Here is a 25,442-nt window from a genome sequence, read left to right on the forward strand (position 1 = left end):
TGAATAATAATAATATATTTACCCTATTATGACCACTCCAACACATGCTCCTTGATTCCTATTTTTCATATACTTTCACATTATATGTATATAATTGTGTTATTAGGATTGTTTTTACTGAGGGTTCTTCCATTCTTGTTTTCCCAGTTAAAGAGGTTTGTTTGGGGAGTTTTTCATTGTCTGACGGGAGGGTCAAAAGACAGAGGGTGTCGTATATGGATAGATTGTAAAGCCCCCTAAGGCAAATATGCAATTTGTGATATTAAGCTATGTAAATATAAATTGACTTGAATTAATATACGGTTCCATACCCAAGTGGAGTTTTTCTCTCTACCCGCTTCCATTATTTACCCCACTGTCTTTTGAATTTCATGCAGTGACGGTTACTCATCCGGTTCAACTAACCATTGTTGTTCTCTACTGTCCACCTGGTTCCTTGGGAGACTTGTTGGAAGAACTTGACGTCCTCCTATCAAACTTCCCAGAAAATGGACCCCCGCTCATCCTTCTGGGCGACTTTAACATCCAGACAGAGAAGTCATGTGACCTGCTACTCTTACTGTCTTCCTTTGCTCTCTCGCTCAGTCCATCCCCTCCTACTCACAAAGCTGGACCAACCTCCTTGACCCCCCTGGTCCCCCCCCCCCCTCCCTCCACCCTTCTACCTAGTCACTTTGTTGACTACTTCACAAAAAAGATAGACGACATACGCTCCTCATTTACTAATCCATCTTCTTTAACTACACCTCCATTAACTTCATCTTCTTCCCCCTCGCTTTCCTCTTTCACCCTCCTGTCTCCCAATCAAGTTCTTACCTTGGTAACCTCTGCCCGCCAACCACCTGCCCCCTTGACCCCATCCCATCTCACATTCTCCAGTCTATTGCTCCCAACCTTCTTTCCTTTCTCACCCATCTTATTAACACCTCCCTCTCAACCTGCTGTTTCCCTAACTCTCTGAAGGAGGCAAGAAGTCAATAACTACAGACCTGTCTCTCTCCTCCCCTTCCTTTCCAAAACTCTAGAGCGAGCTATCTTTAACCAAGTCTCCTCCTTTCTTCACTGCAACAACCTTCTTGACCCTCACCAGTCTGGATTCAAGGCAGGCCACTCAACAGAGACTGCCCTCCTTGCTGTCTCTGAGCAGCTTCACACTGCTAGAGCAGCCTTTCTCTCATCTGTCCTTATCCTTCTAGACCTTTCCGCTGCCTTTGACACAGTGAACCACCAAATCCTTATTTCCTCCCTCCAGGACCTGGGTATCTCAGGCACCGCACTCTCACTCTTCTCATCCTACCTCACCGACCGCACTTACCGGGTAACCTGGAGAGGATCTGTGTCTGAGCCTTGTCCTCTGACTACTGGGGTCCCTCAGGGCTCAGTCCTTGATCCTCTTCTCTTCTCTCTGTACACTAACTCTCTCGGCTTTGTCATTCGCTCGCAGGGCTTCTCATACCATAGCTACGCTGACGACACCCAATTGATCCTCTCGTTTCCCCAATCTGAAACACAGGTAGCAGCACGAATCTCTGCCTGTCTGACTGACATCTCTCAGTGGATGTCCGCACACCACCTGAAAATGAACCCGGACAAGACTGAACTTCTCCTCCTTCCAGGAAAAGGCTCTCCCACCCACGACCTGACTATTAACTTCAACAACTCAGTGTTGGCTCCAACTCCGACTGCCAGGAACCTCGGTGTGACACTCGACAGTCAACTCTCCCTGACTGCCAACATTACCGCAATAACACGCTCCTGTAGGTACATGCTGTACAACATCAGGAGAATACGACCCCTTCTCACTCAGAAGGCGGCACAGGTTCTGGTCCAGGCTCTGGTCATCTCACGGCTAGACTATTGCAACTCCCTCCTGGCAGGTCTACCTGCTAATGCCATTCGACCTCTACAGCTCATCCAGAATGCAGCTGCTCGGCTGGTCTTCAACCTCCCGAAATTTAACCACACTACTCCGCTCCTCCGCGACCTTCACTGGTTACCGGTGGCCGCCCGCATCCACTTCAAAACATTGGTACTTGCGTACCGTGCTGCGAACAGATTGGGTCGGGTCTACATCCAGGACATGGTCAAACCGTACATCCCACCTCGCTCACTTCGCTCGGCTTCTGCCAATCGGCTTGTAGCTCCGTCACTACGAGCTAAACACTCTACGAAGTCACGACTGTTTGCTGTGCTGGCTCCTCATTGGTGGAACGAGCTCCCCATTGACATCAGGACAGCAGAAAGTCTCTACATCTTCCGTCGCAAACTAAAAACACATATTTTTTACGACTATACCTTGAATAGGGCAGGTAGCGCCGTAGTAGCACTTTGGTAGCACTTAAATGCCTCTTACTGATGGCACTTTGTAGTTTAACTTTATTGAAGAAATTGTACTTGCTTGATTCTTGTTGTTCTGAGTTTGGACTCATGGTTTAATGCACTTATTGTAAGTCGCTTTGGATAAAAGCGTCAGCTAAATGACATGTAATGTAATGTAATGTAATACCACATTACAATACTACAATGTTGCTTGCAGTTTAGTACTATCATTAGCCTACCAATTGATTTATACGTGACATAAACATTACTGGCAACCTTTATCTTTTATTCAGGATAAAGTTGAATGGAAAATAATGTCAAATAAAGACATTAAATAATGTTTCATCACAAAAAGAAAATGACTAGGATATCAAGCTGTAAACATTTGTTTGAATGGACTGTAGTACGTAAGTAAGTACAATCTTTTATACAAATATTTTCAAATCAGTTTTTGTTTCTGATTGATGTACAGGATCTATAAACTGTAGAAATCATGCACACTGATGTTCATACAAAATGTTTTGATTAAAAATATGCTGCACAGAATCAAACAAGACAAGAATGTTTCAATGACTTTTATTGACTCTAATTGGATGCTGTAGGTTTGTGGTTTAACAGATCACATTTACTCAATATTATTTGATTCCAATATGATTCACAAACATATTTCCTTATGACAAAGGTTGCAGCTTAAATGGCTTAAACTGTGCAGAAATGTTTTCTCAGCTTATAATAATACAACCAGGAATGATGCATTGAATAGAAAGGTGAGTATGACTATTTCACTTACGCTGTTAAACACACGTCTCACGTCAACAACAACTATAATGTGCATTATATAGGCATGTAGTTATTTTGTGCTGTAAATACTTTTGTCTCAAAGGCAGGAAAGTTGTGTTCCACACATAAACAAACTGAGAAACTGAGATGAGTCACAATCATCTTGATATTAGTCTAAGATTTTTATGGAACAGATAATAAATCATTTTTCTCTCCTGTCAACAACAGCACCATCTTGTGCTGCATTTCCATCGCTGCTCAGATAGTTTGGTCGCAGTCCTTCTGCCTGCTGGGAATCATCCTGCTCACGTCGATGTTGTTCTTCGCGAAGATCTCCATGGCTTTCTCGACGGTGGCGTCCGGCAGGGTTCGTGTTCGGCCGAGGATCCAGGCGAAGTCCACGTGGAAAATCCTCAGGATGTCAGTGCAGGAATACACCAGGGCCGAGTTCACGTAGTCAGTAGACATGATCCAGTAAGGGGAGTAGGGCAGGACTGGGATGGCAAGGAGCACAACACAGAAATCAAAAGAGTAAGAGGCATGTTCATGTTAAGAAGTCCAGTAACATCATCAACAGACTGTAAAGTGCCTCTCTCACCGTAGGAATAACTTATTCCCAGTTTAGCCGGATTCTTCATATCCTCTATGACTCCAGTCCCTTCGATTTTCCTCAGCTCTCCTTTTCTGTTTTATTCCACACAGTCAAATTTCATGTTGGAATAAGGGGGAATTTACATACCATGCAAATATTATTCTCATGGACTCTTTGACTCCATATTTTCACAAAGAAAGTTCTGAAAGGACTCACAGTATTTCAGAGCTGACCACTCGAATGGAGTTGTCTGTCCTCAAAGTGAAATTGGTTTCAATGCACCAGCCCTTCTCAAACTGGGCCGGCAGTTTGGAAATTTCAAACCATCTTCCCATGAACTATGAGGACAAAGACACACACGAGTACAAAGACAATTCAGAGCGCTGTGAGCAGAGTATGAATAAATCGACATGCTTTTAGTGGATTCAGTTTTTGCTACTTTACACTTCTACTCATTTACATTTTAGAGAAAATTAATGTCATTTTTACTCCACTACTTTTATTTAACAGCTTTATTCATTAGTTTCTGTGCAGGCTTGCTTGAGTAAACAAGCTAGTGTATACAGTACTACAACTACAACAGTGAAATACTACTTGTACATCAATGCACCAATAATAATAATCAAGCAGTACATACACATTTATAAAGTAGTTTACAACACTATATATGAAACATATACATAACATTACTATATGGGTGCCCACAGGAGGAATAGTTGTTGACATTTAGATGAATAAATGATCTGCCTACTACAACATTATGATGTGTAATGAACCAGATCATAAGAAGTAACTTGCCATCTATACATGTAACGCTATACATAATAAAGATACATACATAATCTTTGACACATTTTGAAAAAGACACACTTATAGCAGTGGTTCTTGTGGAAAAATAAAATTTTCTTTTTTCTTTTTTGAGATAGCACAAGAGAAAAAGCTCAGTTGTTCACTGACACCGCTGGGCATCAGTCTGACAATTTATTCATAATTTTCTCTTCGAAGTAGGTTGTACCTCTTTTAGGTTGAAGGCCGGTTGAACCGCTGGCTCTGGACATGGACCCCAATGGGGAACCTGAGCCCTGATCAGTGGGAGGATGAAGGCCAAAACCACAACAGAAAATAACTTCATAGTCGAGACAGGCCTTTGTTACCTGCAAAGGACAAGGAATTCACAACATAAAAAGTCATATAAATAACATAAAATAATATAAAGTCATACGAAAGTAAGTATTTTAAATGTGAAAGTTTACACAACGAACATTTTTCTATACAATTTCTTTAAACACGTGAACATTTTAGTTGTTTACAAGTGAGTAACTTGTCATTCTATTATTTACTTCACCTCCAAATATATGTTGTTACCTCTTTATCCTGTTGATTCAGATGTATGTTCTCTCCCTTGGACCAATTCTGTTATTTGAATGAGAGACGTTGCTCTCGGTGAGGTTTTGCAGCACTGCAACGTTGTGTCATCAATGGGTGTCTTTGTGTAGAGCCGTCTTTATTTCAGACATGAAGTACACTATTAGCAAAGTGGAGTCATGGGGGACACACCAGTAGAAATGTAATTAAACAATCTGGATGTTCTTCTGCTTTGGGTGGGCAGGAATGTGAATTTCTGTTTTTCAACAAAATGTTTGAGGATTTAGAAAAATAGATTTTGAAATGCACCACTTAGTCCTGGTTGGACAAAGAGACTGATTATTAGACTCAGTCTAATTAAATAATATTTTGTCACATTCTCGTCACAGCTCACGGATGGGATGAGTCCGGACTTTAAATGTTTTAGCTATGCTCGCGACATGGCTCTACATATGGTAATGTCGGTCTTTCCGTCCACTATAATATTGCAGACATTTTCTACATACTTTAATTGTCCCCAGACAATGAATCTTAATGACTTTGGTGATCCCCGACTTTTTATCTATGGTAGTTATACCACAAGGCTCACATTTGTATTTTAAAGTGAAATGTTTCAACAACTATTCATGGATTCCCATGAAATGTGATTCAGACATTCATGTTACTCACAGGATTAATTGTTAAAGCTTTGGTGAGCTTCTGACTTTTGGTTGACATCTGTAGCTCAGTGTGGTACAAAATGTCATCGTGTTTAACTTTGTGAGTAATCAGAGCATTCCTGAAGAACCAAATTACTAAATTAGTTCAATTACCGAGTTTCAGTTCAAGAGCATCTTTTCTTTTGATGGTGGTATGTGTCTGCATAGGAATACTGTTTTAGTCTTTTACACATTGAGCGGTGAACTATGTCAAAGTAAATACATATTTCTTTATTCTAAAATATGTTTGGCAAATCATCATTCTTCATTAAACTAACTTTTGTCATTTCTTCCTCAAAAAGTAATTTTTCATCCTGGCAATGTGAACAGATTCAGCTACATGAACGTGTGCCAACTTAATCAATTAATTAAAAAAGTCAGGATCATCCATCCATCATTAAAGAATGTGGCAGCGCTCACGGTCCAAATGCAGAAAAATACGAACAAAACGTGAACTAAATTAAATATCTGTTTCTCAGTGTACCTCAGCATTGACATATGTGAAATGTCCTGGTGCAGTAAACCACAGTTGTTTAACACTCAACTCAGACAATGAGCCTGACTGATTCAGTAGATGATCAAGGAATGTTGATCGAAGCAGCGGTTGCACTTTGACACAGGTGTTTGCAGTGAGAAAGCCTGATTGAAAGTGGAATAGGAATTATTTAACTTATTAACTTACAATCAATCAATCAATCAGAGTTTCTATAAATAATGTCAGATCCAAAGCACAGTAGAATTATGAAATGTGTGTTTGTGGGATAAACGTGCAACAGCAACTTGAACAGATATGAATGACTGACAGGGTGACCTGGGTCATGTTGGGTTCCTGGCACCTGTTTCCACACACACACACATACACACACACACACAAACACACTGTACCGTATGCCGTAACACACTAATACACACATAGACACTGGGAATGTTTCCTTCTGCTGCTGAGGGACACTAGGGGCAGCAACACCATCTGTGACCTTTCCACATAAATTTAATTGACAGCCTCTTACAGGATTGGTGGAGCATTACTGTAAAAATAATAAGTTATTCATTGTTTATGAACTGGTTAGTGTTATCACCACAGTGACTGAGGTGACTGTTTGGTTAAGCTGATACAATATATGGTTATCCTTTAACAACGATAAGACTCCCATTGCCTATATTTTCATGGTTTTGGTCAAACAGGCCTGAGAATGTGTCACACTGGAGGATCAGAGGTAACTTAGATGAACATCCTCTGTTTTGACTTTACGAGTGTAAAACAAAAACACTGGCGATCGATGGAGCCGCTGAATGACCTTTTTTGACTTTCCATTCATGCGAAACAAAAACAGTTCAATTGTAGATTATGTTACACCAAAGATCAATGTAACTCGAGTATCATTTGTTTAGTATCAGAGGAATGCAGGGAAACTGGACGATACATTTTTTATATATCTTTAGCCAATTAGATATTAAAGTAAGCAGGTCATATTGATTACATTTTCTGGGGATTTATTTGACTTAAATTGATTTTCTGTGATATGGTGTTGTTAAATGCAAGAAGTGTCACGGATCGAAGACCAGGGACCCAAGCACAATGGACAAAACAGAGTAAGCAAATAATAATCCTTTACTGGAGTAACGGCAGGAACAGAACAGACAGAAACAGGGACACAGACTATGGAACGCTGGAGAACTTGGTCTCAAAACACAAGACAATCTGGCAGAGGACAAGTGAGGGAACCTAAGTAGTGAGTGACTAACGAGGGAATGGGTTGCAGGTGAGATGGGCGTGAGAACCAGGTGAAGGGAATGAAGGATGATCAGGTGTGAATGACCGGGTCTGAAATGACAAGAGAGTTAATAGACAAACAGATATAATGAAAACAACTATTAACAGAAAGAAGGTGTGGAGCTGAACTGTTACAAGAAGCCTCTTTGAATTATCAAAGAAATAAATGTGGTGGGTGATCTTTTCATCTCTCACAAACTAAAACTCTGGCCTCGAATCAAAGGACACATCTGACTCTGAATGTTTTTGACAAAGCTGTAAAGACCATTTTATAAAAAAGAGGTTACATCATACCTGCTGTGAGACAACAGTTGTAAATGATCATGAGACAAAAGTGTATTCTCTAATACATTGCCAGACCACACATTGCAGCTCAATTAACCAATTACAATTGAACTCAAAGCAGTTGTTTATCATGATATACAGCAGTTCTGACCATCTATCCAATGCCTCTATTGCTGCTTATAGTTATATCTAAATGTTAAATGTTTTTATAAGCATGTTGTGTTCTGCAGCTCGTTGTCTGATTCTGTTATTATTTTACATATCTTCTGTTAATAAACCAATACAGGCTGCTTCAGCCACAACCCATTTCCAGTGCAAAGTGGTTTATGAGGCCCTTGCAGCACCTTGTAAAAGCAGTGCAGGGATTAACAGTGAATACAGAGGGAGCTGCTGTGGGAGCATTAAGAAATGCACCTGTGCCCAAATAATCTTTCCTCACACATTAGTAAACACTATGGCTTGCGGTCTATAAAGGTGGGAAGGTGCAGTAAGTGTTCTTCTGAGACAGCACTTACATTTGGAGATTAGAAGACTAATAATATTGGTGTGAACTTCAATGCTGTTTGTTGTTGGTGATAAAAAAAGAAAAAAGCAGAATACTGTTAATGTTCTTCCTGGTAAGACATTAAGCCTGGTTCTTAAAATATAGCAGCTAAAGTCAGCTCGTAAATATCTTCATTTACTTTTAGCTGAGACTTGGATGAGAAAATCAATACCACTTCCATGTTTTTCCAAACATGATGTTATTGTGCAGTTAGCTTAGCTTAGTTTAGCATATAGACTGGAAACGGGAGGAAACTACTACAGCTCTGTCTGAAGATAAAGCAAATCTGTCTACCAGCAACTCTAAAGCTCACTAACATGTTATCGGGTTTGTTTAATATGTAAAAAAAACAATATATATATTATATAATATATGTAATAGTATGTAAAACTAAACAATTTGTGTCTTTAAATGAGGTCATATAATTTACTCTCCTTGGTTGTTGCATGATTAAGGGGCATGTTTATTGATCTCTAGAGGTGCTTTACTGATCCAGGGCTGTTTCCAGTCTTTATGCTGAGCTGATGATGCTAAGCTAACCAACAGCTAGCTGTAGCATAATATTTGCCAGACAAATATGAGACTGGTATCAGACTTCTATTCAAACTAATCCTCTGCAAGAAGTAAGTGAATACACACATTTCTACACCTTTTATATAACTATTTATTAATAATTAAATCTCTTTCACTAACAGGAATAGCATACAGATGATCTCTGGGATCATGATTTTGGGGAGAACATGTACAATATTTAAGCAGCAAATAAGCAGATGCTAATTTTAAACTCAAAACAAAATGAGAAATGTGGCCTCTTAAGTCCATAACATAAAAAATGCATTTCCTTCGTTCACAGAATATTGTCTTGGCTACTCTGATACTGGTTTTCTGTGTACTGGAGCACTGAGATATTTAGATATTTTGGATCTCGTTTGTGCTTATTATTCATCTTGTGTGTAACTTTTACATTAATCTTGTTGGTTTTTAGCCAAGGTTCCTCTTTAAAAGAGACTAAAAAGAAGTTAGTTTCATTAATATAAACGGACCGAGAGGAATTAATGAGATTTACACCAAAGATCAAGCGTGAGTCTTGTTTGAACAGCGTCTTCATTTGAACAGGTGCCAACTCTCACACTCCTTCCCCCTTTTTGTTTTACTCGTAAACATGAGAGGCTGAAGAATGTGATCAAGAGGGTCCTTAGATCTATAAAAGATCCTCAAAACAGAATGCGCCTCAGCACAGGTAGTAACGCTGATTACATACAGGTGAACAGAGTGCAGCCACGACTCTTCCTCGTCACAACTCCTGCTCTTTCCCTCCAGTTAACCCTCAAATATGAGCTTTCAGGAGCAACCTGTCTCAATAATCTTTCTGTTTTGTTCTCTGCAGGTCGTGGTGATAAGATGAAGGCCATGCAGGTGATTTTCTTGACTTTGCTGTCTGTTCTGGCAGCCAGCGCTCAGGTGTTGAAGTTCGCCAAATGTCCCAAACCAGCTGTTCAAGCCAACTTTGATGCTTCCAAGGTTAAGGATAAACTTGCCTTTCCTTTGCTACTACTTATTATTATGTAAAGCGTGACAACATTGCCTGTTTTGCAACAATTAAATGTTTTTCTTTGTGTGTTTTGTTCTGTGTTTCCTCTGCAGTACCTTGGTAAGTGGTATGAGATCATGAAGCTGCCAACATCCTTCCAGAAAGGCGAGTGCAGCATTGCCACCTACAGCCTGAAGAGTCATGGAGTCATCGGGGTCCTCAACAGTGAGCTGCTGTGAGTACATGCTGCCTGAATGCTTACATTTTGGTTTTTAATCTATACTATGTTCTTTAAAAAAGGTACTGCTTAAACTCAAGTTTTGAAACCACAAGTACTGTTGTTGTCATTGAAATAATGATCAGAGAAAAATTAAAAGTATTTTTTATCCCGTAAATTAGTGTGTAATTCCACAATAAATATCTCTTTGATGAAATTGCTTATTTTTTACTCGGGTGGATTGAATCCTCGGCCCAAACTCCTGCACCATGAACACACAGGATCACAAACACATCTTTGACGCTGTTTCAAGTTAATGAAGGACAATCATTTAGTGAAATTGGAAAAGTGTGACTAAAGTAATTTCTGTTCATGTTTTTACCTCATTTGTTAGTGACAATGGAACCGTTAATTCTATCGTCGGCTCTGCCAAGGTCAAGGACCCCTCTGAGCCTGCTAAGCTAGAGGTCTCTTTCTTTGAAGGTAAATAAATAGTATTACAAATATATTCAAGTGCTGTCAGTCAATTTGAGTAGTTACTTGCGTATATAATATTCTATCGGCTTTGACTCTCATACTCGTCTTTCCTGCAGGATCTCCTCCTGGTCCCTACTGGGTGCTGTCCACCGACTACAAGGGTCACTCTCTGGTCTACGGTTGCGTTGACTACGGCCTGTTCAGCATCGAGCTGTCCTGGATCCTGAGCAGAGAGCCCACTCTGTCTGAGGAGACCGTCGAGGAGCTGCACAGCATCCTGTCCTCCATTGGAATCGATGTAAACAAGATGGTGCCCACCAACCAGAATGAGACTTACTGCAGTGCCATGAACCAGTAAACTGAGATACTCCTGTTTCAGCTACAGGTCTGAGACAGGGCGACTTGGATCCATGACATGAAAACATAACTGTATGCAATGTGTGCTGCGCCTCCTCGCTCTGTAGATACCTTATGCAAAGTCAATGCAATAAACCTGTAAGAAGAAATGCATATTGTGGTGTTTTTTTGTCTTTAGACCAACAGGATTTATTCTGAACTACAAAGTCAAATTAATACAACTCACATTTCTTTAACATTCTAATAATCTTCTTTGTTGTTGAGTCCAAAGAACTAATCAGTAAATTCAGTGCACCTGATAGTCACACCCATCTCATCATCTTATTCACTCTCACCTGCCCACTCTGCTGCACCTCCTCCCTCTGGTATATAAGCCCCAGCTTCACACACACTCACTGCCAGATCATTCCCCACATTATGCCAGACTTTCCAGCGTTTACCCTCCGACTTGTACCGTTTACCCCCCGCCCGCCCACCCCTGTTACAATAATACACAATTAATAGTCATGGAAATCATTGGGAAGCTGAAATCCCGGAAACTTACCCTCACAGGCACAATAATAATTAATACTATTTATATAGAAAAAACGTGCCTCTTTAAAACAACTATCTTACGGTTTGTTTACAAATGTTAATATGCAGTAAAAGAGGACTAATCATTTACAAATGAGAACATCTACTAATTAATTACTATTAAGTTAGCCTAATTAGCTTGTACAATTTGTTAAACATGCACTTTAGACAACATATTGATGATTATGTGCAGATTACTGGTTATTATTAGCAATAAACCCATAAACCAAAGAGACATTGTAGGATTGTGAAAACAAAACCACAAAGGTAACAGAGTTAATCAGTTATCAATACTGTAAACCACTGGAGACCCACAGAAAGGAGAGCAAACTAAAACCTGCACTGCTGTTTAAAGTGTATTGCATTGGCTTTGTATGTGACACAGTGAGAAGTACAATCATAAGAAACATACATGAGTCTGTAGGCCTTTAGACTTCATTAGGTCCCTCTCAGTCTGTTTACAGGTTCAAGGCGCTACAGTAAGCTGCATCCTGGTTGGTGGTGAGCAGCTTGTCCACTCTGACTCCAATTGAGGACAGCGTGCTGTGCAGCTCCTCGAGGGTCTCCTCGGGCAAGCTGGGCTCTCTGCTCATGATCCAGGCAAAGTCCACATGCATCACGCCGAGGTCGGTGCAGCTGTAGACCAGAGAGTAGGTGTCGTAGTCGGTGGACAGCACCCAGTAAGGAGCAGGGGGAGCGTCTGGAGGTGTGAGGAAACAGGAAGTGAACACTTGTCTAAATTGGTATAAATCCACATCTGAAGAGCAATCTTTGCAGATTTGTAATACATTAGATGTTCTTACTCTCAAAGAAGGAGACCTGCAGCTTGGCAGGCTCAAGGGGGTCTTTTGCTGTGGCAGAGCCAGTGATAGAGTTAATGGTCCCATCAGCACTGAAAGAAACAAAAGAGAAACCAAAGTAATAACAGCAACATATTAGGCATAATGGTCCCTTTTCAGAGAATTATGTTATAATTTATGTCATGAAATTGGAATAGTATTACAGACGTTTAAATACATAAGCAGCGGATGGTAGATGTATAGCACATTTCAAGTACTTTATATACTGTTGTATAGTTCAATCTACAGCACAGTAGCATCATATTGATCATGTGTCTTAATTTGTAAAATCAATGTATTGTATAGAGTAGCATAAAAATGGAAGGAGTAAATGGAAGGAATATATATGAAAATATAGTTTAAGCTAATAGTTTTACTAACATATTTAGACTATTTAACCAATTTAACTGTTACAGGTTGAACAAAATGTGTATTATTGAACATTTATTCTTTTTAGCTTGCACAGTAAAATATACCACCTCTATATCTAATTTGTAGCCTCAGAAAGGGAATTTTAGTGGGACTTTTGTGATGCAACTCATTTTGATGCAGGCAGCGTACTCACAGCACCTCGTTGTTGAAGACACCAACGACTCCAGGGCTCTTCAGGCTGTAGGTGGCAGTGCAGCACTCGCCTTTCTGGAAGGCATGTGGCAGTCTCTGGATATCGTACCACTTACCAAGGTACTGCAGAGGAAGAGCATGAAATTAAAATGTTGTTCATGAAGAGCTGCAATCTTGAGGATTTAAGTGGCAATGTTTGTATAGTGGGACAAATTGTTGCCCTGGGAAGCCTAATTTGTTAACTTCTGGAATTGAAAGTAAAGGAAATGAAACAGAAATGCTATGTTGTCTCCATACAGAATATATAGAAGTATTTACCCTGGCAGTATCAAAGTTCTCCTGAACGGCCGGCTTGGGGCATCTTCCTGGCATGATGACCTGAGCGTTGACCGCCAAAGCGGACAGCAGAGTGAGGGAAATCACCTGGATGGCATTCATCTTTCCTCCACAACCTATAGAGAACAAAACATACTGTTTGGTTATTCAGATTTAAGAATGAAAGATAATGAATTAATGTTGATATGTTTATAAAAAGACACCTGCTACTTGCTTACCTGTATTACCGGGGAGCAGTGAAGTTATGAGTTTTTCTGATGTTTTTATAGATCAGTTTTTCCGCAACTCCTCCTTCGTATTTACTGCTGAGGTCATTTTGAGAAAGAATGTGTGAAAAATGGCACCTGTTCCCATTTTGTGTTTAGAGAAGCCTCTGACTGACAAGTTGGTGTAAAAGTCATATTAATGAACTGCTATGGATAACTAGGTTTGTTTCACATTCAGAGCATTAATTTAGCTGCATACTATTATCCATATAGAGATATAGCAGAGTAATGTCTACCTCGCAATCCCTCTGTGTGTGTTGTCGAAGCGTCTCTTTACTTTGTTGACATAGGTGTAAACATCCGCTGCTCTGCAATGCTCTCATACAGTAATAAAACCGTCTCTTTATTGATTAAAACCAGCGTTGTTGTGGTCGCGTAGCACCCACCGGTCCCCTCTGAGGTAAAACACTGTTCGCTCTGTCTGCACTTGTGCCGTACTTCACACTGTTAGTGCTGTTAGCACCGTTAGCTCTAAGCCACCCAAACGCCGTCGCCATGTTGAGAGCCTTGAAAGGCCATCCAACTCCATGACTTTGTTTTATGACCAAATGCCTGCAAAACAAATGACATTCCCATAAGCCTCAGTTATACTTTGTGTTTTGTGCTATTTAACAATTGTTAGCCTGCTGACACGCTAAACAAAGATGGTGAACATGGTAAACATCAGCATGTTAGCATGCTTTAAAGATGACCAACCATAAACTTCATGTTGGAAAAACATACTACATTTTTCCCTGTCCAAACGAGTGAAGTAATTGTTTCGTAACTTATGTACATTTTTAATAGTTTGATTGATTTCCTCAGCAAGAATGATTCTCTTTTGACCAATGAATATAGCTTTAAGGTGGACCAAGTGTGATAAAGCAGCAGAAATAGATCATGGGCGAGAGTTTTTACAAAAAAGCGGCACATCGCTTTGCCTGTTTGCTGTTTGTGAGCAGGTTAGGACGTCTTTATTTATACGTCTTAAACAACATGTTGTTTGGTCGTTCGCATTGAGTCCACTTAAGAGGTGTTACGGGACAACCTTATTCTTTCCACAAAAAAGGGGCACGCCCTCTGTGGCAGTCTGGTCTCCTTCATTATGTCAGCATGTTAACATTGTTATTGTGACCGTGTTAACTTACTAATATTAGCATTTAGCGCAAAAGTCTTAATGCAAGTGTTATATTTCTATATTTCAATATTTAAAGACTAATTCATAGTTAGGGAGAAAGCACATTGTAAAGTATGTTACAGGCCTCCTTTAAGTATAACTTTTGTATAATTAACTGAAATCATAGATGTAGGACTTTTACTTGTAACAGAATATTTTTACAGAGCGATATTGATACTTAATTAAAAGATCTGAGTACTTCTTCAACCACTGCTTAAAAAATGTTCACTGTCAGTGATTATTTCCTGAGTGTAATACAACCAGGATCTAAAGGCTTTGTCAGTTATTTCAGGGATTCTTTATCTCACGGTAATCAAGACCTAAACAAGATTTCCACACAGTGTCAAAGACGGAATGCTTCTATCTTTGAGCGATTACAGCTTTGGTACGGTTGTCACTGGATGGGGAAGAATACAGTAAATGCAAGCGATCCGGATACGAGATTGTTTCTGTCATCAGAAGATGGACGGTTGTCTGCGCTGAATCAGTGAATTTATAGCCGGTCCTGTTTCTGGACGTTAAACCCGTTCTGATCCCTTCGCCTCGCTGTGACTCTATAATGCTGGGTGCAAACAAGACGGACAGAAATCCCTCATAAAAAGCTTACAACGAGAAAATTCTTTAATTAGCGGTTTAGATGTCCTAATGCTCTGCTGTCTTAATTCCTAAGCCCTTTATTAGTCTCTTTTCAGTAAAAAATGATCAACCTACTTGTTTTTACTGCACAAACACACGTGTTCCTCAGATATGTTTATATATAATTGTACCAAAAAAAAGAAGAAAAACACTTAAAGCGTTGAAGTTATAAAGAGGGCTTGTTAACAAATTATATTGATTATTAGAAAGAAATGGTACCGTTTTAACTATTAGATATCCTGTAACTATTAGAATGAATGTTAGAATGAATGAAAATATGAACATGTTATGATTGTTAACGGCTTCCCTCCAACAAGCGAAAGACACACATCCAGCAGCAGCAGATCTCAGTGAAAGGTCACAGGCGAATGACCAAGCTTATTAAAACTAATGGTCATGTGCAGCAGAAACAAAATCCATCCACAATTATGCGACAGGAGGTCCCACTCCTACCTGTGAAGAACAAGAGGATGAAGCACCAGAACAACACACCTGGATCACTGAACAGAGAGGAGACTTTACCTTCCCACAGCAGCACATGAATGTGTCTGTGTATCTGTGCTGCAGCATGCTGTGGGTAGAAGCCTGCATTTGATGAAAATGTAAAGTATTATAATGGTGTGATGAGTGATTTCCTGGCTCACATTAGACCCCTTCAACACTAAAGGATCGTCATTTTAATGTCACAGAGTGCCAAAGCTTTGACAATGACCAGGTGCACCTCTTCATGTAGAAGGGTAGCTGCAGGAAAGTGAGCTTTGCTGTACTTATCATCTGGAGATAATATGAGGAAACGTGGCTTCAGTGTCCAGATCTCAGCCCAACGTGGTACATTTTGGTTTGAAGTAAAAGAAGAAGAAGAAGAAGAAGAAGAAGAAGTAGAAGAAGAAGAAGACATTCTTTATTGATTGATGGCTCCCACAGACTGAGCTCCTGTTGCCCCAAATAGGCAGTATGATAGCATAGATTAAAACAATCTAGTAGATGTATTATGTTATTAGATTTGTACTATTTTACCCAGCTGATATAAGAACACACATTGGCACACCAAGCAGCAGGAGTCTCTGTATTTAGGCACAGTGATACCTTAAGCTAGCATTAAACTCAAAGTACAGCTGGAGGCTGGAGGTTTTGCAGGTGTTTGGTCATAAACTGAGTAGATTTGGAGCAGATGAAATCGCTCAATGAAAATAACTGATATTATATAATGCTCTACCAAAAATAAACAATTACAATAAGCAAATACATATGTATATACATGCATATATGTACAGTATATGTGCAGTATGGCATACATACACACGCACAGAAAAGCACATGCAAATCAAGTCAAATAAGGACATTCAGCTTTGTCGTTTAGGACACTGAGATCATCATACCCTCGGCTTTTGTCTGGGAAATTGTAGGTTTTAACAGCCTGTTGGGGGTTTACATTCTTTTCATAAATAAATACATAAAAGATTTAGGATTTCTCCGCCATAATTTTATCTCTGGCAGTATGAAAACATTTAAATAAATAAATATGATTGAAAACTCCATGAATAACATAGGAAAAATACAAATATAAAAAATTAAATATATAAATAAATAGGTGGAGACTGGTGACCTCAATGTTATTAAAATGTTGCCTTTGGCCCTTTTCCTAATGTGTAAATGATAGGTGTTATGGAGTCCTGCAATACATTCTACATTCATGAAGGTCTTGATTCAACTGACAATTTGGAGGACATAGTTTGTGATGCAGAAAATAATAGAAACGCCCGTCAGTGTAATGCCATACAGTTCAACAGCATCACAAACAGCCTCCGGAATACCATACAGCTTGGTGTACCTAATAAACTGGAAAAGTGTGTACATATAAACAACACAGTAGATCAGACTGACCTCTAGCATCGCTCTAGGACCTCTTTGCTGTCTTGCAGACTGTAGAAGCCGTTTGAAACACCTCACTACCCCCTCCTTCATATCATGTCTGCTGTTAAGCAAAATTACCTCTCAGCCCACCAACTGTGCACACCTTTCTGCCCACCCGGCATTAAAGAAAAGATCATTCAGGGCATGCTGTAAGCGGTTGGTGAGCACAAACTGTCAGATTAAGGGGTCTGAGAGGATCATCCGGCCAACATTTAGTCGGATTTCTAGCAAATTACCACCAAGCATGTTTGGGTCGACCCCTTGGTACCCCGGGGAGCTCAATACTTCTGACACCCAGACGAGACATGTGAGGAAAAAACTAAAACAAGACAGATCAGTTGGATTTTGTAAGTCTACAACCAACATCATGTAACTTCTCTGCATGTGGCCTTAGAGCAGTTAAGAAGGGGTGGGACATTTTACCACTGGAAAAGGAAGCTAAGCATTTAGGTGTCTTAACTATGGTCTAAAGTGCTAACAAGGGATTAGTGAGGTAAACGTTGAAAGAGGTTTAGCACCCCATGCTTACGACCAGTGCTGCTTCAGTAATTACCCATCAGTTGCAAGGTGCTGCAAGCAGTTGGATGGGAGATCATAGTGATGTCAGGACAGGGAGGGCTTACCGCAGGAGATAAGGCCATCTAATGGAGATGAAATGAATCGGTATTTAAAAGGTCTTTTTTAGTTAAGGCAGTTAACTGGCAGCAGACTGCGCCATTAGTACAGTTGGCTGGTTAGTGGGAGGCCATTCACAGTCATTGGAAGTGAAAGAGGGACAGAAGTGAGAGACAGTCTTTGAGCTGACCAAAGTTGTTTTCCTTTTCCACTTGGTATTTTTGCCTGAATTGGGACACAATCAGTTCCAAGCTCTGCTCACTGGTGTGAACCTGAAGGTAAGTCCATTAAAACTTCCTCTTTCAATATTTCTCTGTCTATTTCCCCTTTTCTGTCTTTGTGACGGATTTGTTTAAGTTGTATTTTAGTTGTTGTAAGTCACATTTACTCTGCAGTTGTTCTTTTAAAAGCACAAACTCTACTTAATATGTATGTAAATCAAAAATAACAGTAACACACTTAAAAGATATGCACATAGATGAATATTTCCATCACAATGCAATAAAAATGCAAAACTTTCAAATGGTAAATGTTTCATAGATAATGTGAGCAGTAAACTGTATAAAAGGCGACTGATCCTTCAGTAAGTAATTAATCTCAAGGCCAATGTGATTAGAGGAACAGCCTTGAAATCTGGATAATTAACCTAATCATTAGCCCAGATTCTGTATATAGCACTTATTAAAATAAAAATGATGCTAAAATACATGATGAATTAGCTTGTGGTTCTTATCAACTGTGATGATTTGGGTTTCCATTAAATCATATATTTCTATACAGGCCTATTGATATTATTTAATTTGGTCCTTTCAATCAGCCTTTTCAACACTTTTTCTTGTGAGGTTATCACTCCATAACTAATTCTACTAATTCAATACTACCTGCAGATTGCAAAAATTCTCATGAAATCTAAACTGCTTCTTGTAGCTGACAGAATATGACATAGCTTCAGCATGTTGTGTTACGGGGGATTAATAAGGACGAGACAATTCTTCTGTCTTGTCTGATATGACCTCCTCAGGGCTCAATCTACGTCGTCAGCAATTTTTCCCTTTAATTCATTCTTGTAATGAGATTAACCAGGCAACAGCAAATCCAAGGAGTCCAATCCCCGATTTGGCAGCTGCGGTGTTGCCTCTGTTTGTTTGGAAATAAGGGCCGAGAGTTTTTAGAGCTCACCTGTAATGACACTTTCACTCACAAAATGCTGCTTGAAACTTCCATGTAAGATCCTGTAAGAGGTTTGAGCAAGGTCAGGTTTGAAGATATATGTTAAGTCTTCAACTTCCCTTAAAATATGTCAAATTAAATCTAAACAATGTGACCAGACAAGATTTAACAAAGGACTCTCAAAGTACCCGGGCCTTTAATCTGGAAAGAAAGGGTGGTTTAACAACACTTACTGCTGTTCTGTATTCACAGAATCATAAAGACTCTTTTAAACATCTGCATGAATTGCTGCATAATAAAAGAGATTTTAACCTGTTACCCAAATTATTATCTGAAATCTTCACTCAATTTGCACAATGTGAAACACAATACAAAATATTTTTTCAGTAGCACTATTAGCAAACTTCTCGCATTTCAAGGTATTTTGTCTTTAGCTTATCTTTTACATTTTTGGTACTTTGTTTATTTTAATATTTTTAATCATGGGGAGAGTGGTCGTCCCGTAACCACAAGGTAGCTGGTTCGAACCCCGCTCTCCCCATAGTTCATGTTGAAGTGTCCTTGAGCAAGACACTGAACCCCCAGTTGCTCCCCAGGCACTGCAGCCCACTGCTCCTTAATAACTAAGGATGGGTCAAATGCAGAGAAGAATTTCCCCTCTGTGGGATCAATAAAAGAATACATTATTATTATTATTATTATTATATGATGGTTTTATTATTTGTACAGAAAATTATTTTTCCTTTCTATATTTAATTGGTAATTGTGTAAGCTATTCAGAAAAAGTCTAATCAGCTTGATAAATGTACAGTTGTTATATCACATCTAAAGAGTTTAAATCATTAACTCCCAATGTAGAGAATGTGAAGGCGATAATACATTACACAACTCCCTGAGGCTCAGAGCTTAGTGCCCACTTGGGAATTACAGAGGCATAAATGTTGAAATACATTTCTTCCCATTAGCTGACGCTAGCTGTTATGACATTGGCAGAGAAGTAGGTGAAGGCAGGGTGCATGTGTTTGCGCCACATAGCTTCACATAAACCGATTGCCTCCCCAGATTTATCCCCAAGGTGTTTTTAGGACATCCTGGGAGCTAATGGAGGCTAATAGGCTTAGCACTTAGGGTGTATTGTCCGGGATGCTTACAGGCAAGGTTTGCAAAGGGTAAAACTCTAAACGTGCGGATTACCTCCAACACATCCCTTTAAAGTGCTGTATAGCCAGGACTTAGCTAATAGGATCCTGGGGGTAGCAAGGTGCCTGGGAAGGTGGGGATGGGGGTTGGACGAGCCAGCAGGGCAGTCTCGGGCAGGTCAGCAGCAGATGCAGCTAGCAGACTGTTGCAGGACTAATAGGCGGATTACAGCCCTCAGATTAAATGGGCTTCAGAGGGAATTTGAGGGACTGTGGATAATGCTCGGGGCAAGTGTTATGACAGCATTTCTCTTGGGGGAGGGGACGGCATGTAGAGTAAAGAGATCACTATAAACTAATATAATATGAAGAGGTGGGTGGTGACCTTCTGTGCAGACTCAGATTCAACTAACCATTAACATATTGCACACCCTGGTCCTGGATTAGCAGAACTGGATTATTGCGCTGTCGTTTACAGTATCATAATTTGTAATGGGATTTCTGTAGTGTTGAAGGCTAATTGGAGGTGTCTAAGTCGATTGTGCTTGTTTACACATGCTGCTGGCTCAGCCTAAAACAATATGGCCATTTGGAGTGTGTGTATGTGTGTGCGTGTGCATGTGCACGCGCGTGTGTGTGTGTGTGTGTGTGTGCTTTTATTACTATACTTACTAGGACCAGATGTTCTGGTAATGATGGAAAGATGAAAATAAATTACATTTTAAGAGGTTAGTATTAAGGTTAGGATTTGGATTTAGGTGTTAAACTTAATTTTAGGATTAGGTTTACGTTACGGTGAGGGTAAGGTTGGTTAAAGATTATTGCTTAATGCTAGGCTGGAGGTAAGAGGTGAGAGAAAGGATCAAAGGTTAGGGAATAAATGGAGTGTGTGTGTGTGTGTGTGTGTGTGTGTGTGTGTGTGTGTGTGTGTGTGTGTGTTTGTGTGGAACACATATTGGTAGTTTATTGAAGTCCTCTTTTAAAACACACATTACATTTTATTGTGTCAGTCTGTTTCATTGTCACAAACACCACATGACAGGTCCTCGTGCTGTTAAAATTAATTTGATTGGTAAAATAAAACGTTTTTATCCCGGGGGGGGGGGGGTTATATAGTGATGTGTCTTCTATTGGAAAATAACATGATAGCAGAGGGGGCATAATTAGACTCTTTAACGCATAGATAGTTGCTGCCTCCTTGTGGCAATGTTAAGAAATTACAAAATATATCCATCCATCCAAATAAAATGTTCTATGAATGTCTTCTTTAAAGTTATATATAGCTATATATAATGCAGTATTACAGTAATCAGTTGGTTAATGTAATTGTCATATGTTTCATCATCTGTTTACACTTCAACAGCCTTCAGGTTGTGTGTGTCATGACCCCACGAGAGCAGCTGAGGAAGATGACAGTGCTGGGAGAGCAGGGGGCCTTGGATGAGAAGCACTGGTACCGTCTGGTCAACGGCATGTCAGCTGGAGGTGAGAAATGAAAACATGGAGGAGACGAGGCAAACAACAGCATAAAATATAGTCCAAGAAAACTTGAAAAACTGAATTTTCCTAATAAATCACATTAAGAATAGGGGCAAAACTTAGAGATTCATGATTTCATTTTTATATACACATTTGCTGACACCATATAAATTGTCCAATCTGGATCTCTAAAGAGGTTAAACCGACTTTGAGACCTTGACAGCCATGTATTGATTCTAGGGGATTGTTACCTGCAGAGTTGTACATGCAGTCTCCTGCTTTCACAGTCGGTGCACGGCATTCAGCTAAACTGCCTTCTCCGACCTTCACTGACCTGTGGGGCTTTTTTTCTCTCTTGCAGAGCTGAGGCAGAGGCAAGAGTTGATAATGAGGAACCAGATGGCCATGGCTCCACAGATCCTCTCCCAGGGGCAGCAGAGGTTACAGGGGGTCCCAGCGCAGTTCGAACCTCGCTTCATGGAGAGGTCTGTATCTGAATACACGCATACAACCCGAAAGGGTAGCTCTCTAGTGAAGGGCATCCCTGGCAATAGTCAGTTACAGGTTCATTTGTGAAGAAGACATGGATACTTAAGATAACGATCTGATGCATGTTTCTGTACAATAAAAATGTTTAGATTGGGAACTAAATGTACCATAGTCATTAACAAAACAGCAATTATTACAGCATGTCATCTGTCCCTTGACATCACGTCTAGATTACATATTTTTCATTGCTTTTCCTTCATCAGAGAGCTGGTGCCTCCCTCCGAGATGGTAGCATCTGAGGCCAGACAAATGCATATGGGCCCTCACATGGGTCCACATCTACCTCCCCATGCCAATGTCATGCCCGGGAGAGCTTTTCCTGGAGCAGGTGAGCACGGCATGATTCAGTTTCATACCTGAGAAAATTCCCAGCATGTCTGTATCGTCGTGAGGAATGTGAACAAGCGCTAACAACTCGTCTGCCTTTTGTTTTTTCTCAGCTGGCTATGGCTTCTTGCCCTCAGAGCCCATGGAAACAGTTGCCCGGCGACAGGAGTTCATTCACAAGCAAAATATAGCCAGGTAGTGCGCGTACAATATCATCGGCATCTCACAGAAACATTCGACCTGCACACACATCTCCGTCACATTTTGCAGACTAAAATGAGACATATTGTGCATTGGCAGAATTTAAATTGTGATCATGTGGCTCCATCATTATTGTTGCGTAAATATGTCTAATATGTGCGTGTGCTCCTGCTCAGAATGGAGATGAATGCCATCCTGCACCAGAAGGAGCTGGAGAATGCCCACCAGAAGGGACTTATGGGAATTGATAATCCTATGTCGTACCCTTCCAACCACATGGCGTTCAGAGGTCGTCAGCGCATGCCGGACGGCCACGACGTCTACGTCCACCGTCCCACCCTGGATGAACTGCACTCAAACAGCATCCTCATGTCAGCCAGCCCTTACCCACCAATCAGCACGTTGCACAGAGAGAGGGGACGCAGGGCTGGCAGGAGGCCGAACGTGCACAAGAGCACAGAGAGTCACGTGTCCAACCTGAAGGGCCAAACTGAAGACAAGAATGTAGAGCAGAGCCCGGGAGCCACATCAGGGGAGGAGAAAGAGGTGGAGGCAAAGGGGGAAATGGGAGAGGAGTGTCCCACCAGCAAGGCGCATCATCAAGCAAAAATAGACTCTGAGATCTCTGCAGGAAGCAGGAAGAACTACAAAGAGGGGGAGCCAGGTCTACGTAAAGCCTGTGTGAACAGTCAAGATGGGTCCGATGTCGCCAACAGTGCTGCAAATGATAAAGACTTATCCAATCAATGCTCAGCTTTCCAGGAGAAATTCATGTATCCCTCCAGTGGTGGAGCACTCACAGGCATGCCTTACATGTTCCCAGTCCCCGGAAATGGTTTCCTTCCACCTGGTGAGTTTCTAAAGATAGATTACAATATATTATTTTAACAAATGAATTTCATGTGTATATTACAGCACCAACAAAGATGTGTGTCATTATTTTTTCCAGGTCCAACCAATCTCTTTCTCAACAGTGATGAGGTGTCTGAAGACATAAGGAAGTGGACAGTGAATGATGTTTATAACTTCATCAACAGCATACCCACATGTTCAGAATATGCTCAGGTGGGATTCTACAGTTTTCTGTATCTGTCTTTACTCTTTCTGTTGTGTCTTTGTTGTGCTAATGTTGTGTGAATTCACTCCGCAGACGTTTAAGGACCACATGATTGACGGGGAGACCCTGCCCCTCCTGTCAGAGGAGCACCTACTGGACACACTTGGACTCAAACTGGGACCAGCTCTTAAGATCCGCTCACAGGTAGGAAACACAAACTCTGACTGAGCCCTGAACATTCAAGACTTAATCCCTTCAAATATGGGATGTGTGCTATTTTAAAATAAATCTGTACAATATATTGTATCCTGTGTCGTTAGACATAAGTTGTTTTGAGTAAGAATAAAACTGCAAAAAAAACTTGCAATAGATGTGCAGAGTAAATAGAAGTAGTAAAAGTACCATATGGAGCTCAGAATGATAAAAGATAAAGTATAAATACATTATATTAATTCAACAAAATGTAACCTGATGAATGATCTTTTTTAAATTCCTGTCCTCTACATACCTCATCAATCATTTAGAGACTGGCACGTTTGCAAACACTAATATGTCTAATATGTGTCTTTATTCCTCCACAGGTGTCCAGGCGTATGGGCAACATGCTGTACATGATGAACCTGCCACTCTCCACCTCCACACTGCAGGCCAATCCTGAGAAGCCTGCAGACCGCTCATCAGAGACCGGCTCCCCTGTGAACTGCAACAGCGAGGAGATGATGGCGAGTCCAAGAGACCCTGATGTCCTTAAATCCACAGAGCACCTGCATGAGACAGAAAACAATTCCCCTCCATCTGCCAGCAGTGAGACGGCCTAATCAGAACTGATAAAGCGGACCTCACCAGTCTGCACCTACAGTACAGCATTGCTCTACCTGACTGCCACAGTCAAGGATTTGTTTACATTATGATTAACTGGATTGAAGATGTTTGTTTTTTTACTATTTGTTAGGTTTTTTTTATGCACAAGTTAATACTTGGCCTAGGTATATGCTAAATATTTGTATTGTATATATACAAATATATATATATATATATATATATATATATATATATATATATATGTACATATATATATATATATATGTGCATATATTTGTAATAACCACAGTGGAGTGAAACTGATGTGAGAGTCATGAGACAATAAGAAGGTCCAATAAAAATGTTATTTTCTTCTTTACATTACAGGCCTCTAAACGTCTGACTGTAGCTTTAAACGTTCTTATTATTCAAGCTGCTAGGCGTAATTTCTCTCGTAGGGCATCATAAGGACCATAGAAATAATATGGGAATGGTTTTATAATCGAATAATGAAATATCTAAGTGAGATGTTTGGATGTATGACACACTTTTGCGTTTGTTGCATTGTAAATAAAGTGTTTTTCTACCTAGAAAACCAGTACTTGTATGGCTTGGAATAAATTATTGAATATCAAGTATCACATATTGTGAGAAAAAAACTTTGACACCTATATGGACGAGAAGTCGTCCGAGCGGGAAACACACAACAAATTAAACAATACAAACAGTAAACAAAAACTATACAAATTAAGTGTTATGACATCAATTAATAATTTTGAAAATTTTGATTTAAAATAAGAAAAGGGCTAGTCTTGAAGAGTCCAAACAAGATTAAGGATTAAATGTGTGACAGATAATTATACCAATTAAAGATCAATAAA

At 40.1% G+C, this 25,442-nt stretch overlaps 4 protein-coding genes across 4 annotated transcripts; 2 read left to right on the forward strand and 2 right to left on the reverse strand.

Moving 5' to 3' along the window:
- Positions 1–3,337: 3,337 nt before the first annotated feature.
- apoda.1 (apolipoprotein Da, duplicate 1) lies at positions 3,338–5,093 on the reverse strand. The gene is made up of 5 exons (XM_034556243.1): positions 5,037–5,093; positions 4,707–4,845; positions 3,908–4,029; positions 3,698–3,783; positions 3,338–3,593 (listed from the first exon to the last, which is right to left on the reverse strand). The coding sequence occupies exons 2-5, from the start codon at positions 4,821–4,823 to the stop codon at positions 3,358–3,360; spliced, it is 561 nt and encodes a 186-aa protein (XP_034412134.1). The 5' UTR covers positions 4,824–4,845; positions 5,037–5,093; the 3' UTR covers positions 3,338–3,357.
- A 4,517-nt stretch (positions 5,094–9,610) lies between these two features.
- apoda.2 (apolipoprotein Da, duplicate 2) lies at positions 9,611–10,940 on the forward strand. Its single transcript, XM_034556244.1, has 5 exons — positions 9,611–9,620; positions 9,745–9,878; positions 10,002–10,123; positions 10,500–10,588; positions 10,699–10,940. Exons 2-5 carry the CDS (start codon positions 9,759–9,761, stop codon positions 10,938–10,940), a joined length of 573 nt encoding a protein of 190 aa, XP_034412135.1. The 5' UTR covers positions 9,611–9,620; positions 9,745–9,758.
- Positions 10,941–11,970: 1,030 nt separating this feature from the next.
- LOC117746342 (apolipoprotein D-like) lies at positions 11,971–17,345 on the reverse strand. The gene is made up of 5 exons (XM_034555403.1): positions 17,327–17,345; positions 13,234–13,367; positions 12,917–13,038; positions 12,316–12,404; positions 11,971–12,212 (listed from the first exon to the last, which is right to left on the reverse strand). Exons 1-5 carry the CDS (start codon positions 17,343–17,345, stop codon positions 11,971–11,973), a joined length of 606 nt encoding a protein of 201 aa, XP_034411294.1.
- Positions 17,346–21,529: 4,184 nt separating this feature from the next.
- samd7 (sterile alpha motif domain containing 7) lies at positions 21,530–24,578 on the forward strand. Its single transcript, XM_034556230.1, has 8 exons — positions 21,530–21,632; positions 21,988–22,111; positions 22,379–22,503; positions 22,616–22,697; positions 22,880–23,553; positions 23,653–23,768; positions 23,854–23,964; positions 24,342–24,578. Exons 1-8 carry the CDS (start codon positions 21,530–21,532, stop codon positions 24,576–24,578), a joined length of 1,572 nt encoding a protein of 523 aa, XP_034412121.1.
- The last annotated feature ends 864 nt before the right edge of the window (positions 24,579–25,442 follow it).

The sequence above is a fragment of the Cyclopterus lumpus genome, chromosome 17, assembly GCF_009769545.1.
Source record: "Cyclopterus lumpus isolate fCycLum1 chromosome 17, fCycLum1.pri, whole genome shotgun sequence".
NCBI classification, from domain to species: Eukaryota; Metazoa; Chordata; class Actinopteri; order Perciformes; family Cyclopteridae; genus Cyclopterus; species Cyclopterus lumpus.

Excerpts from the sequence above, each read along its gene's own strand:
- apoda.2 (XM_034556244.1), top strand. The coding sequence starts at position 9,759 with ATGAAGGCCATGCAGGTGATTTTCTTGACTTTGCTGTCTGTTCTGGCA. Across the intron at positions 9,879-10,001 it reads CCAACTTTGATGCTTCCAAG|TACCTTGGTAAGTGGTATGA; the intron begins GTTAAGGATAAA and ends TTTCCTCTGCAG. Across the intron at positions 10,589-10,698 it reads AGAGGTCTCTTTCTTTGAAG|GATCTCCTCCTGGTCCCTAC; the intron begins GTAAATAAATAG and ends TCTTTCCTGCAG.
- LOC117746342 (XM_034555403.1), bottom strand. Across the intron at positions 12,405-12,916 it reads GTCTTCAACAACGAGGTGCT|TGCTGATGGGACCATTAACT; the intron begins GTGAGTACGCTG and ends TGTTTCTTTCAG. Across the intron at positions 12,213-12,315 it reads GCAGGTCTCCTTCTTTGAGA|ACGCTCCCCCTGCTCCTTAC; the intron begins GTAAGAACATCT and ends TCACACCTCCAG.
- samd7 (XM_034556230.1), top strand. The coding sequence starts at position 21,530 with ATGACCCCACGAGAGCAGCTGAGGAAGATGACAGTGCTGGGAGAGCAG. Across the intron at positions 22,112-22,378 it reads GAACCTCGCTTCATGGAGAG|AGAGCTGGTGCCTCCCTCCG; the intron begins GTCTGTATCTGA and ends TTCCTTCATCAG. Across the intron at positions 22,504-22,615 it reads GAGAGCTTTTCCTGGAGCAG|CTGGCTATGGCTTCTTGCCC; the intron begins GTGAGCACGGCA and ends GTTTTTTCTCAG.
- apoda.1 (XM_034556243.1), bottom strand. The coding sequence starts at position 4,823 with ATGAAGTTATTTTCTGTTGTGGTTTTGGCCTTCATCCTCCCACTGATC. Across the intron at positions 4,030-4,706 it reads CGGCCTTCAACCTAAAAGAG|TTCATGGGAAGATGGTTTGA; the intron begins GTACAACCTACT and ends TTGTCCTCATAG. Across the intron at positions 3,784-3,907 it reads GTGGTCAGCTCTGAAATACT|AAAAGGAGAGCTGAGGAAAA; the intron begins GTGAGTCCTTTC and ends GGAATAAAACAG.